Source organism: Papaver somniferum, chromosome 10 (genome assembly GCF_003573695.1).
Source record: "Papaver somniferum cultivar HN1 chromosome 10, ASM357369v1, whole genome shotgun sequence".
Lineage (NCBI taxonomy): Eukaryota > Viridiplantae > Streptophyta > Magnoliopsida > Ranunculales > Papaveraceae > Papaver > Papaver somniferum.
The window spans coordinates 66,498,672-66,512,807 of NC_039367.1; the positions used below are offsets into that span (position 1 = coordinate 66,498,672).

The following is a 14,136-nucleotide window of genomic DNA, read 5'->3' on the forward strand; positions in this document are numbered from 1 at the left end:
ACCTCCAGTTTCATGTCATGCTTTGGAGAACCATAAAAACGGGTGAGCAACCATTCCTTTGAATGAAAATTATTTTTAACTATAAATTTTATCATATTGAGGTTCCATTGAAGAATTTCAAAATGGAAACCATCTACCCAAGCAAGGGCTAAGCCTCCAGTTGTACCTTCTGTTGCAACTGTAACAATAAAACACTAAAAGAAGATGTGAAGAAGTTAGAAATAAAATTTCTGAAAGGTAAATAAACACTCAATTGATAGTAAACAGAGGACAGAGTCACGTGTTCAACACGCTGTCCTTAACACAATAGTTGACCGGTACGCCTCAAGAATGAGTGATGCCTATACCCTGTGGTCAAGTTGTATCCAGGATAAAACTGCCCGTTGCAAGTATTGTTAGCACTACAATACTTTCCCACTCATACGAACTCAACAGCAATGGCACAAAAGAAATGAAAAATACCACACAGAGGGAGAGAGACGAAAAGAAGAGGATAATAGCTCTTCTAGACACAAATTAGAATGAAGAAACCAGAAGGTTTATATAGTGGAGAAGAGAGATAATCAATAATAATGTGCATTAAGAGTGAATTAAAATTAATATAATTTTGTAATAAAACCAAAATAAATTTTCATTAATTCAAGATTTTCCAAAATGGTAAAAACAGTTACGCAATTAACTTCACATTATGTCGACATAAAAATAAAAACGGAAATAAATAAATCCTCTCCAAGTCATACGCCCCCCACATTAAATACAAAATTTATTTTGATATTAAAATATCTAAAGAAATATTTCAAAAGAATTTTGTCCAAAAAGGTAAGTCTTATTAACCTATATCCACGGCGCAAGAACGAGCCCGAGTCCAAAACTCAAGCCTTAGTGGAAACAAATATTGTTTATCCCACCCGTTCCGCCCACATTGTTTGTCTAACTATCCATAATGGAATAGTTAATAGTGGAGCTCCTTTTTAGTTATACCCTATGTAGAACTAAAGGTCATATTTCATTCACTCATAAGAAAATGAGCAAGTGCCCTTAGAGACTCAAAGGTCCTAAGTTCCATTCCCACCAAGACTACAAAACCGAAACAATAAAACTCATTTTCTCCAAAAATCCCCCACATTAATGAAATATCGATAAAAATCAGAAAACGGAAAGCGAGAAATACCACTTAGGCAAGAGGTGTCCATGAGGTCTTGAACCTTTGCTTAGTGAGAAATTGTCGGAACTACTTGATGGACAGTGAACGCGATGTCTTGAACTGCCATCGTTTGGTGTAATCCGCGATAATAACCACATGTGATATCTCTCTAGGTGCTGTCAAGTTTGTGCCGTTGTGTCCTTTTTGGCCCTGGACAAATCCCGTTTCTCAGAATGCTCTAGAGAATCAGCTCTATTCTCATAGGAAGCGACCCACTTCAACATTCAGATAGGTGAGTTCCATCAAGAGTATTTACTGCTACACCCCACTTCAATATTAAATTGAAACTACAGAGCTCATTAAGACTTAATTGAAAGTCATCCTTCACATGCAGTCACACTATCACGTCTACACCATACGAAAGGGACAAAGAATGAAATTATCTGATAGTGTTTACCTAGACCCACCACAAATTAGTTGTCTCATTCAAAACCTTGATCTTGGGATCTCCAGTCAGCAAGGTTGAGTATCCTTCATGGAAAGTTTATTTAATGAGCTTAAGCCCCATCCCCTTTGATGCATAATTAACTATCTCTTTGGACAAACCTTTCGTCAAAGGGTCTGCAATATTCTCCTTGGACATAATCCAATCAATGTAAATAACGCCAATTGAGATTAGTTATTCTTAGCTTTAGCTATTACAGCTTGGCTAACACAAAGTATAGATATAGCTGGCACAGGCCTTTGCCAGAGAGGAATGTCTTCTAAAAAACATCTTAGTCACTCGGACCCCTCTCGTGCTTTATCTAACGTAATACTCTCAAATTCCATAGTGAATTTGAGCAAAACATGTCTGTTTGGAAATCTTCCGAAAACATACCCTCAAACTAGAGTGAAAATATATCCACTCGTAGACTTGGACTCCTCTGAGCCCGATATCCAGTTTGCATCACAAAATCCCTCAAGGACGGCAGGGTACCCTTCATAATTCAAACAAAAGGTCAAACTGTATTTCAAATACCTCAACACCCTAAAAAGTGCATTCCAATGTTCCTGCCCTGGATTACAAGTATACTTACTTAACCTACTCACATCATAAGAAATGTCTGGCCTAGTAGAGTTCATCAAATACATTAGACTTCCTATAACTCGTGAGTATTCAAGTTGTGACACTCCATTACCCTTATTCTTTATGAGTCTACAACAAGGATCATATGGAGTATGAGCAGGTTTGCAATCAAAATGATTGAATTTTCTAAGCGCAGATTCAACATAATGAGATTGACTAAGACTATAACCGTTAGAAATTCTTCTAATTTTCATCCCTAAGATTACATCTGCGGGGCCTAAGTCTTTCATGTCAAAGTTCTCATTTAGCATGCTCTTAGTGGAATTAATTACTTTCATGTTTGTACCAAGAATAAGCATATCATCAACATACAAGCATACAATTACACAGGCATCATTCACAAGTTTAGTATAGACACACTTGTCAGATTCATTGATTTTAAAACCACTAGAAAACATTACATGATTAAATTTTTCATGCCATTGTTTAGGTGCTTGTTTCAATCCATACAAAGATTTTTTGATTAAAGATCAATGTTATTTGCAAATGAGGGTTTATTGTTTCTTAAAAGAGAATGAGTTAGGAGTGAACTCTCTCAAACTCCCCCAAACTCCCTCTAATAAACTCTCTCAAACTCCCTACACTCCCCCAAATTCCCTGAACTCAAAAACACCAAACTCTCTCAAACTCCCTACACTCTCTCAAACTCTCTCAAAATTCCTGAGATTTAAAATACACTCAACTCCCCAGAAATCACTCGAAGACTAACACCTGAATCAATCCGACGCAGATAACAAACCGGTGCCGCGACCAATTTTGAGCGTTTATTTATTACGAGGATAAAATTGTCACCGGAAAGTCACAAGAAAACAAGAAACAGTGTCAACCTAGCATTATCAGCTGATCATACCCTTTTCTTAAACAACGTTTATTTTCTTTTAAGTTTATCAAGTGTCTCGCAGAATCAATAGAGCAGAAAATGGAGTAGGCTCTGATTTGTTGTTACTGGTGCCGATAGTGACAAACCCCATCATCAGTATACAGCCGTGAGTGATGGGATGTTGTGACTGGTTCGAGAGAAAGAAATAAGGAGTTTTGTTTAGAGAGATAGAGATAGAGATGAGAACTGAAACCCAGACATCGTCTGCATACAAGGAGTATATTGCAGGTTTAGCTGGTGGATTAGCTACAGTTGCTGTTGGTCATCCCTTCGACACTGTCAAGGTCTGCCTTTTTTCTTTTCTTCTGTAGTTCATGATATCCGAATCAATTGTTAAAATTGGATTTTTTATTTTTTATTTTATTTTTTTTCTGTTCTAAGAAATGCGTTTGTTATTGTGAGGAATTTGGGAAAATTTTAAATTAACTTGGTTGTTATGTTCAGCAGTTTAAATCATCTTAGTTCACTTAAATGAATTTCTGTTATTATACATAATTGAAAAGAATTTTCATTGGGGAAGTACCAACAATGACTGGTATCGAACAATCAAGTGTACTTCAATTTATCATACCAGTAAAATGCAGTTTGAGGAGCTATAAGAATTGAAAGTTATTACCAAAACAGTTAGGTTATTAGGCATCAAAAGACCAATCTTTACTTAATTAGGTGAAAATGCTGAAGTTGATTGTACAAAAACACAATACTGAAACTCATGACACAATTGACGGAAAAAAAAAAAGGAAAATGCTGAAGTTGATTGTATAAAGCCTATGCTGAAGTCGGTATTTGTGTGCGCACCCGTTTAATTGTTTCCCTTGTGTTAGTGGATTTACATGGTGTTAAAACGGGACCAGTGGCTTTACTAGCTTTCTTGTTTACCGACCTTTCTAGGAAGTACTTATGGTTCTCACATGTTTTTTTTCATTCTATGTATCAGGTGAAGCTACAAAAACACAATACTGAAACTCATGGAATTAAGTACAAAAATGCGTTGCAATGCAGCACCAGAATTCTGACAAACGAAGGAGTATGCTTCTTGTACTTATAAGATGTAAATGAATTTAACTTGTTTCTTTATTTACCCATGTGCTTTCATTTAAACTTTCATTTGGATGCGCAATTACATGCAAGACTTTGAGGAACAAAACTGTTTCTCGTTTCCATGTGCATATCTTGACTATAGGATCCCAATGGTATGGCGAAGAATTTCATGACAATTATATCCTACAGATATACACCAAATCTGTACAAATGGAAATCTATTTGTTAGTGAATAAAATGTTCCAGCTCCCATAATAGTTGAATACAAAAACTTTCAGTTACTATTAGAAGAAAAGTTCTAGGCTACATTTCTATTTGGCACCTGGAGATGAACAATTCTGGTTTTGGATTTTTAATCTCTTCTTCTTTGATAACAATGAATTTCATGATTTTGGACAACTTGAACTAGTATTCATCGGGAGGTATGTGATTGGACTTGCTTAAACTAGCTCAGTCATCATATGCCATTTGCCTTCTTTTGTGCAATGTTCTACATTTAAGCATTATTTCTGGGCAACTCAGCAATCGATACATTTTACAGGTAAAAGGGCTTTACCGAGGTGCAACATCTTCTTTTCTCGGTATGGCATTTGAAGGTTCGATAAGTTTTGGTCTTTATTCTCAACTAAAGCAATCACTTCAGGTAATTTTCCGGTTTTCACATACAAGGAAAATAAGTGGACTGGCTATTATTTACTATCTCACTACTGGGCTCTTTTTTCTTCTTCTTTTTAATCATCTTTTGACATGATATCGTTCATCCTGCACTTCTTTAGGGAGAATTAAATAGCAGTAAACCACAACTCCAGGCCATCATTCCTGCTGCTGCCAGTGTTGGATCTATAATCAGTTTTATACTCTGCCCATCGGAATTAGTAAAAGTAAGTGAATTCCAGAATACATGTACGATTTTTTATTTTATATGGTTTTGATTTTTTATCTAATACACGTGATCCTGCACTTTTTCAGTGTAGAATGCAAGTTCAAGGGACTGACTCGCTGATCTCGAGGAATGATAGATATAGCAGTACCCTTGATTGTGTTTCTAAGACCTTTAAGAATGAGGGGGTAGGATCCAACTTAGCATATTTATGAGTTTTCAATTTTCAATTTGATGCAACTTAAGCTGATGTTAAGCAACCATTGTCAGGTTAAAGGTATATTTCGTGGAGGTTCTGCAACTTTTTTGAGGGAGTCTGTGGGGAACTCTGTTTTCTTTAGCTGTTACGAGTATAGCCGTTACTACATGCGGTTGCAACTGGATTCTTCCTTGTCTGGACACCGTGATCAACAGTTGAAAGTGTTGACAGATGTCGGGGTTGGCATTGTTAGTGGAGGGCTCGCTGGTGTAGCTGTTAGTAATTTTCACAATCTTTCTCCTAACTTGGCATCAAACATGAATATTGTCTCATATGGTTTCATTCTCCCTCTTGACAGTTTTGGTTGACCGTTTTGCCAGTGGATGTGGCAAAAACTGTGATTCAAACCGCGGCAAATACAAAATCTAGCCGGAATCCGTTTCAGATACTTGGCTCGGTAATGATCACTTAGTATTTGGTATTTATTATTGTGCAACATTTTCTTCTCATTCTTTCCTCATCACTTTGTTGGTGAAGAGGCCTTTGACTATGGTTCGTGCGATCTTTGACTCTTGATAAATATAAAACGGAAATCATATATTTCCCACAGAGATTGAACGTGCCTTATTACTGTGCATGGACCGTCAAAGTGTACTCAGCAAATATTGATAAAGATTTCCCAATATATTTCCCACAGAGATGCCAAAAGAATTCTTTTTACCATTCTTGAGCTTCTATATGTCCAAGTAAGTACTCCTTCATGTGAGGATTTCTTTTTCTGGTTTCCGCAGATATACAGAAAAACTGGATTTAGAGGATGTTATGCAGGATTGGGTCCTACACTAGCAAGAGCATTTCCAGCAAATGCAGCAGCCATTGTTAGCTGGGAGCTTACTGCAAAACTTCTAGGGATCAGGCCTGATCGTGATTGAGTAATTTATTTATTTTTGGATAGTAATTTTTGGGATCACTTGCTCATTCCTTGGGCATCTATTTGGTTGTCAGCTAATATAAACTTGGCTCATGTATGATCCCTGGTCTCAACTTTGTGTAATTGACGAGCCATTTTTTGATATCACACCTCAGGTAATAAGAATTCAGAAGTGGACCCTGCATAGCATTTTCCAACTTAATTTTGAAGTGGAAATGAATAAGTTGCAAATCAGCATGCTGTTTTACCCCTGCTGCTGATGTTACTTGAAGTGGTGGTACTGGTTTGCAGGGTTATTGTAGAATATTGGATGTAATTTTCAGCGGAATATAAAAATGCAATCTCCAGAAAGCAGAAACAGCCCACTATTGGCAGCCGGTACTATAAAACATGAAACTGGACTGCTATTACAATTATCTAATTTCTACTTCCAGTCTTGATCTTATGTTTTCCGCTTCTTTGATAGACAGACATAATATGCACAATATCAGCAGTGCATCAAAATATGACAGAAGAGAGAGAGCATGCGCTAAAGGTTCCTATCTACTTTGAAAATGTTTAGCATTTCTAGGGTGAGTGATTTGAACTTTCTTGGTTTCACCAGTTGGCCTGCGATGATTTTCCTCCAGCTGCGGGTTCTTCCCTTGTTGGCTTGAAACTTCTCCATTGGATTCAGAAGAACTCTTCCTGCGTCTTTCATTATGTCCAGCTAAACGTCTGCGGCAACTTCTTTTAGATTCATCAAACTCGGAGACTTCATGGAACCTGCATAAAGAAGCATCATATGCCGTTCCAAATCCGAACAGAATAGATCAAAGCTAGAAGGAACAAGAGGTCCAGGGTACCACACTAGGAAAGTAAGTGGGAACAATTTTCGTGTTATAATGGAATATGCTAAAATGGGGTTTGGTTATCAAACTATAGCAGTGGAAGATGTATGATCAAACTGGTGATAATTGGAAAGAATTCTGAGCCTTAAAGAGTAGCTACAACATCCATATAGGTACACAGTTTTTTGTATGTATCACACTATCTAGCTTTGCGGGATGACCCTTAAGTGGAAGGAAACTAAACAGCTCACATAGACCTGAAAACTAAGCAACTGTCAAGCTGATCTGGGCATTCTACTTAAACAGTGACTTGATCACTGGGGAAATAAGAAACCAATAAGTATAGAATTTTAAAGAAAACAAGAACAATAGTGATCCACTAGTTTGAGTTAGGATTTATAGACCTGCTACATTGCTGACAAAACCTCTGATGAAGTCCAGCAAGAAGAACAACAGAAGCTTTAGAGTGCAACTCACAAACTTTATGTCTTCTATGGTAAGTTTTAGCATCAGTAAGATCAGCCTTGCACTTTTCAACTTGACAAAAAGGAGAAGAAAAAGGAGAAGGGGAAGAAGAAGAAACCCCAATTCCTTCATTTGAACAGCTTCTCTTGCCTTTCCTTTTCTTATCACTAGTACAACCAAGTCCTAATCCCACTTCTTCTTCATCATCTTCAACTAACAAATCCTTGGCAGTCTTCTGTGTAAAACCCTCTTTCGTTTTAAACCCATCGTTATGCTTCTTGCTGTCCATTGTAGTAAGAACAAACGAGAGATGGAGAGTAAGAGAGGAGAGGGAGAGGGGGAAAAGATCTGGAAGAGAGCAAGAGAGAGATTCGACAGTGAAAGAGGGAAAAAGTGGAAAAGAAAGAGTGAAGGAAAGAGGAGATTTGGACCACAATCCGTAAAGCTCCATTGGAGTGGTTCTTTCCCTGTAGAGTGACAATGATTGAACAGTAATAAAAAGAAAATGCTAGTGTTTGCTAAATACTTTACAGTTTGTTTGTTACTGTCTATTACGAAACGGACATCAAAGAATTACTTTCGTACAATAGTAAGAAAAGGGGGAAGAGATTCATTTACTGATGGAGTTAACCATCAGTAAGAATAGATTTACTGATGGTCCTGTAAAAATAGGTTTACTGATGGAGTAAAAATTGATTTACTGATGGTACTGCAAGCTTAGATTAGTATTTGGAGAAAGACTTGCATTCGTGTCAACACTGGCTACTAAGCTGCAAAACTCTTTCAACAGTTGGCATCCCATTTGGCTTCTAGTTTTGAAGAATAATAGCACATCTATCTTTGCAGATCATCCATTGCCATCAAAACCAGGAAGAACAAAAGATATTCCATGTACAAAATACTACTAGATTATCAAACTAGAAGGAAAGAGAAGTAGCAACACAGCAGAGATAGGATATTAATATCACTAGAAGAAACGATTTTGCAGAAAGCCATCCAAAGCATCCTAAAATAAATAAATAATTCTTCTACTTCAACGAGACTATCTATGAGAGTTGGAGAATTTATATGACCTGAAATAATGCTTCTTATTATGAAAATGCACCAAAACTCTATCAAGTTTGCTATCACCAGTTGGTTTACACATAGTTAAACCCTAGTTAGTAAGTTCGCGAATGATTCGTGAATCATTCGCGAATTTTTACGTATCACGAATTTTAGCGTCTCATTCGCGAACGTTTGCAACTCCGAATCCAAGTCGCGTATTATGTGGCATTTCCGGATTATTCGCAAATCGTTCACGAATTTTACGTATCCCGAATGATACGTCCGTTTAATTTGTCATAAATTCTTTAGCTTTTACGTTTTCAAAGACCCTATTTTTTGGGCTTTACTGCCTCCCGAACATACACGACCCAATATTAGACGTGTTGTAATTTTTATGAAACAAAAATGACTGAAGAGATTTGAAGGTGAAGGTGAGAGAGATCTCAAACTCACTAACCAAACATCTAAACCACCATATGACATCCTCTTGGATGACTAATGTTGTATATATAATTAATATCATCATATTAAGTTTATTTTTTCTTTAAATAACTCAGACATGCATAAAATTGGTCTATGACCTTATAAATACAAATTATTTGTTATATATAGATACCGAGTTTTCAGAGCCGAACTCACATTTATAAATCGAATTATACACGGACATATGTCGTTCCGAATTACTGACGAATCACGTCCTATTGACCGAATTTTGGACCGAATCTGGATTTTACAAAACCGTATACTACTCGTACATTTGTCGAATCCCGAATTGCTAACTAGGACGCATACTCCAAGTATAACAAGCTAGACCTCACTATTTTTCAACTTACTGAGTATTATTCCAGAACATTAAAAATAAAAAGGAGAAATCTAAAGGGAGACATTTAGTGTTGGCTTGATTGGAATTCTTAAGATGCCCATCACAAAATTTGCTGGATTAGAGATTCACTTGATCAACGTAACTCACTTACAATTCATTTGTCTTCCACCAAGTTAACCTTTTCTTCGGCAGTTCCTGTTTCTTCCTCCACGCCTTCTTTTATGCTAACAACTGGCTTCCCTTCGACCTTTTGAGATCCCGTCAACCTTGCCAAAGTCACAAAAGAAACTCCTCCAAGAACATTATTCATACACCTCAAGACGACAACTGAGCCCTTAAACACAACTGGAGGGAGACCCTTCGCTAACAAAAATTCGATCCCGTTGAGAGTTTGATATCTAAAGTTACTGCTCAAACCCATATGAGTCGCCCAAGTCATTGCATTCAAAAGTGTAGGTGGAGGCTTGTTTGGTGTCTCAAAATTAGGATCCATCTTCTTTCTCGTTAGAATCAATCCATTCGAAATAGCAGTTCCAACAAGTCCAGCAGCAAACCCAACCGCAGCAAAAACAGCTCCTTTGTAAACAAAAGTCCCAAATCGATCGAGAAGCGTAAACATCCCGGGTTCAAACATATGGCTCTGGGGACAGCTAGCAAAGATGGCAGGAAGAGATGAAGATGCTGAACCCATTGTTGGGGCTAACAGATACATCAGAACGAAATTCAAAATTGATCCGACAACAAGAGTTGAGAAAACAAAATCCAGCTCGTTAAGCCCAAAATTAGGGCGAGATGCCATATCACCAAGAACACATGCACTCACACCTACGATTTCTTCCATTAAAACCTTAAACGGGAATTGTGGATCGGCAGCAACTCTGGATCTCCAACCATTCAGTAAAAGCCCTAAAATTCCAAAACTAGATGCAGAAGATTGGTTGTCGGAATTGCCATCACCATCATTATCACGTCGACCAGAGTCCCCCCCTCCACCATTGTTTCCATCTCCTCCTCTGTTGTGATTACCAATCCCACTACCACTATTCCCACCAGTGTCCGCGGACAGTTCTGCATTTACAGAGAATTTGCGCTTTGAAGATTTGGATTGCAGTAAAGATAGTGATAGATTAGCAGGAGGACGAGAGTTGAATGAGATATTAGATGGACTAGAAAGAGGGAGTGATGGAAGACGAGAAGAAGTTCGAGTTGAGAACTGAGAGTTTCCAGCGAGATCGTGTGGGTTTGACTGAGGAGAAAACCGAAGCTGCACTACGGCCGCCATGCTGGCTAGTAGTTGTACGGAACAGACAAGCTAACCTCCAGGCAATGATGGATGTTGAGGCTAATAACCTTCTTGTGTTGCAAGCTCAAACCCTACAAAAAAGGAAAAGAAATAGTATTAATCAGGGAAGTACTACAATGACAGCAAGCAATGTGATTCACAGATAAGCTTCACCTGCATAATATATGATTATGACCAAAAAAACTGTAGAAGTCAATTAATCAAGTACCAACAATCTACTCAAATCTAAAAATAAAATAAATCAAGAACATCCTAGTGTAGATAAATAGTTGGAAACTAGGAATAAAGGTGCGTAAATGTTGGTATAGGTGTGCACAGAAAATTTTTAGATAATCAAATGAAATTGCAAATTCAAAAGGAAGAGACTAAATACATCATGTAAAGTCATGATAGTTTAACAAACAACAAATCCCCCAACCAAAATGACATGAAATACCATGTAAGTCACACTGTAGTTCAAAAGAAATAAGACTTGTCAAAGCTAATTGATCAGAGACAAGAAGGGATATGAAGAAGGCATACATACTTCCTTGAATGGCTAGAAGTTAGCCAGAACAAACAGATCAAAATGTGCCAAATACAAAATTATCACATGCAAACCAGTACTCAAAATAAATCAGACTAAACAAAGAAAATGAAGATTAAATGCCAAATAGTATAACTAATTCGATAAAGCACAGTGACATATAAATTTTACATCCCATGAACCAAACAAAAAGCACAAAACAAAAGAGTGCTGAAGGTTTAATATGGTCAGTCTCATTAGATAATAGACAAATTTTCCATCCCATGAACCAAACAAAAAACACAAAACAAAAGAGTACTGAAAGTTTAATATGGTCAGTCTCATTAGATAATACAAAAGAGATTCTTCAAACAAAAGGTTTAACAGACACAATTTTACAAGAAACAAGCTCGCCCATTTCATTACTTAAGGATGCTAGTCTAAAGCATTTAGTAAGTGGTTAGATAGGATTTTAATAAGCAAGTGCTCATACTGTAATCTACTGAAGTGGCAAAATCGTTCACATAGCAGTTGAAAACTCATAATAATTTAAGTATGAACTTCGGCGAGATACAGTTTTGACCAGCTTGGTAATTAAGTGCAATACTTCAAATGTACATTAAACAACCAAAAGATGAAGTGGACCAAAACATCCACATGCACATTATCAAGAACAACCTTAATAATAGCATCGATTTGATAAAGAAAGTATTCTTATAAGTTTATAACCTAACCACTCCAAACATCATAATGTTGCCAGAAGTGTATCTAAATCAGAAATTTTATCAAACAATACGTGTGCATTATAAACTTATTAGAACTAGTACTCTACTTTATAACAACTTGGTTTACATTTTTCAAGTGATGAATAGCCTGAAAACAAGTAGATCAGATTCATCCTTTTACAGAAAAACAAGAGAAACATCAAATTGATCATGAAAACTTCTTTACCCCGTATATAGAAGGTACATATATGTTAACTAGTCCTAACTTTTTGATCCAGAAACATGAAACCGATCATGAAAACTTCTTTACCTTATATGTAGGAACCCAAAAGATGCATATATATATATATTTATATATATACTAATTCTAGTTTTTGGTTCAAAAAAAATCTAGGGTTTGGTAAATCTACCAAAAAGATGATGTAAACAACTAAATCAGAGAAAGAACGGAGGGAACTTAACAATAATCAATGATGCGAACATGGAAAAATTAGTGAGAGTTACCGAGACAAGTCTAGAGCACGTTTGTTGCACGTCGATGCATAATTGCACTCATTATAACATAATGTCAGGCAGTAATAAACCAGACACATATTTTTCAAAATTCAGGAGTTAATCCTTTGCATTCAAAGCATCCAAAAAAAAGAGGGCATATCGTAGCAGACTCACCTGACCTTATAAACCCTACCAACAGAATTCATCCTACCCAAAATTTAAGAGACCTAATAACACTTGTGAAATAAAATAAACATTTTATTACAACATACATACACAAAGCTTACTACAATTTGATGCCAGAGCCTCTTCAAGTTCTCTCAACAGAGCAAAACAGAAAAAAAAAAAATTAAAAAAAACTTACAAAATAAAATCTTGCAATTGTTTGATCATCTACCATAGTTACACCTTTATCAATCCGGTCAAGTACAATCACTGAAATAATTAGATCACTGAAGTTCTAGTGCCGAAATTATGTTACGCGGACCAACATCAGCATCAATTTTTTACCCACTAATAAGAACATTATTCAAAGATATATAAGTTTATGTTTCTTCTAAATTACCAACAACTTCACTCCAATTTCAAAAAAAAAAAAAATTACAGAAATTCTTCGAATAAAAGGTCATCAATTTCAAAACCATTTTTTCCAATTTTGTCAATTTCATCAAATTGAGAAAATCGGAACTCAAATTGAGCAAATCAGAACCATTTACACTCCAGTTTCATACAACTACAACAAGAAAATGTTCCAATTAAAGAATTAGTTGATCTAATTCGATCAACTGCAGTAGCAAAGATTGGAAACAAATCAAAAAAAAAATACAGCAGCAGAAAATAAGGTGGAGAAGCTGAAGTCTGGCCCGAGCATTCACCGAAACAAAATTACAAGAAAAAAAAAATCAATTTATGATGAAAAGTATAAAAATGAAACTTAATTTACAAAAACAGACGAACCTGCAGATTTAGCATCAAAATAACAGCATCATCACCTTTGAAAATTGATTAGATTGAGATTTCTTGTAACTTGTTGCCCATGAAGATGGAAGAGGAAGTTAAAAGAAATGTTTTTCTTTTTAGGGTTTTGTATAGCAACACTAAGGTATTACCCAGGCCTTCAGCCTGGGCTCAACTTCTGGTGCGCCTTCGGCGCGTGGGACTTTACGATTTTAGTACTTTTCATTTAAATGCTGATTTTGGGCATACCAAAATTTAAGTCATACTCAATAAAGATAAAAAAGGTTGTGAAATAGCAAAATCAGATATCTTCTTAATCCAAATTTTTTTAAATGACAAATCTATTCTTTACGTATTAGTGTTAGTAATCTGGATTAATGATTAAATATTTTGATTAGTGATTAAGATATTTTCAGAATTATAAAAGTTGTTTAGATGAAAAAATTTGTGGAAAAAAAATCAAAGTTTTAGTTAAGAAGGAGAGAAAGAGAAGGAGAAAGTGAGAAAATTTTATTCTTGATTCAATGGAGGATGAGGAGGGTCATAATTCATATAAAAAACCTAGGAAAATACATATCAACTACAACAATGATTCCCAAATGGCTGATTTCTTAGATTATGAGAATGATTTTACACAAACTCAAGCTCAAACTCAAACACAAACTCAAACTCAAGATGATGATTTTTATGAGCCAAATCCAGATGATGAGCACATATATGAGGAACCCAATGCTTCTAATACACAGGTACACTTCTATCTTATGCTCAGTCTCACTTCTATA

At 36.1% G+C, this 14,136-nt stretch overlaps 3 protein-coding genes across 4 annotated transcripts; 1 reads left to right on the forward strand and 2 right to left on the reverse strand.

Annotated features, from left to right (window-relative positions):
- The first annotated feature begins 3,083 nt into the window (after positions 1-3,083).
- On the forward strand, positions 3,084-6,436 carry LOC113318739 (mitochondrial arginine transporter BAC1-like). Of its 2 annotated transcripts, XM_026566964.1 has the most exons (9): positions 3,084-3,437; positions 4,091-4,180; positions 4,736-4,837; positions 4,971-5,075; positions 5,164-5,262; positions 5,345-5,548; positions 5,632-5,730; positions 5,884-6,019; positions 6,102-6,191. In XM_026566964.1, exons 1-8 carry the CDS (start codon positions 3,333-3,335, stop codon positions 6,001-6,003), a joined length of 924 nt encoding a protein of 307 aa, XP_026422749.1. In that variant the 5' UTR covers positions 3,084-3,332; the 3' UTR covers positions 6,004-6,019; positions 6,102-6,191. The 2 variants fall into 2 exon arrangements, with proteins under 2 accessions (XP_026422749.1, XP_026422748.1); XM_026566963.1 differs by lacking the exon at positions 5,884-6,019 and having other exon boundaries at positions 3,088-3,437; positions 6,065-6,436.
- Positions 6,437-6,555: 119 nt separating this feature from the next.
- On the reverse strand, positions 6,556-7,911 carry LOC113318740 (squamosa promoter-binding protein 1-like). Its single transcript, XM_026566966.1, has 2 exons — positions 7,439-7,911; positions 6,556-6,969 (listed from the first exon to the last, which is right to left on the reverse strand). Exons 1-2 carry the CDS (start codon positions 7,786-7,788, stop codon positions 6,744-6,746), a joined length of 576 nt encoding a protein of 191 aa, XP_026422751.1. The 5' UTR covers positions 7,789-7,911; the 3' UTR covers positions 6,556-6,743.
- Positions 7,912-9,342: 1,431 nt separating this feature from the next.
- Positions 9,343-13,525, reverse strand: LOC113318515 (protein RETICULATA-RELATED 3, chloroplastic-like). Its single transcript, XM_026566684.1, has 2 exons — positions 13,355-13,525; positions 9,343-10,743 (listed from the first exon to the last, which is right to left on the reverse strand). The coding sequence occupies exon 2, from the start codon at positions 10,649-10,651 to the stop codon at positions 9,524-9,526; it is 1,128 nt and encodes a 375-aa protein (XP_026422469.1). The 5' UTR covers positions 10,652-10,743; positions 13,355-13,525; the 3' UTR covers positions 9,343-9,523.
- Between the last annotated feature and the right edge of the window lie 611 nt (positions 13,526-14,136).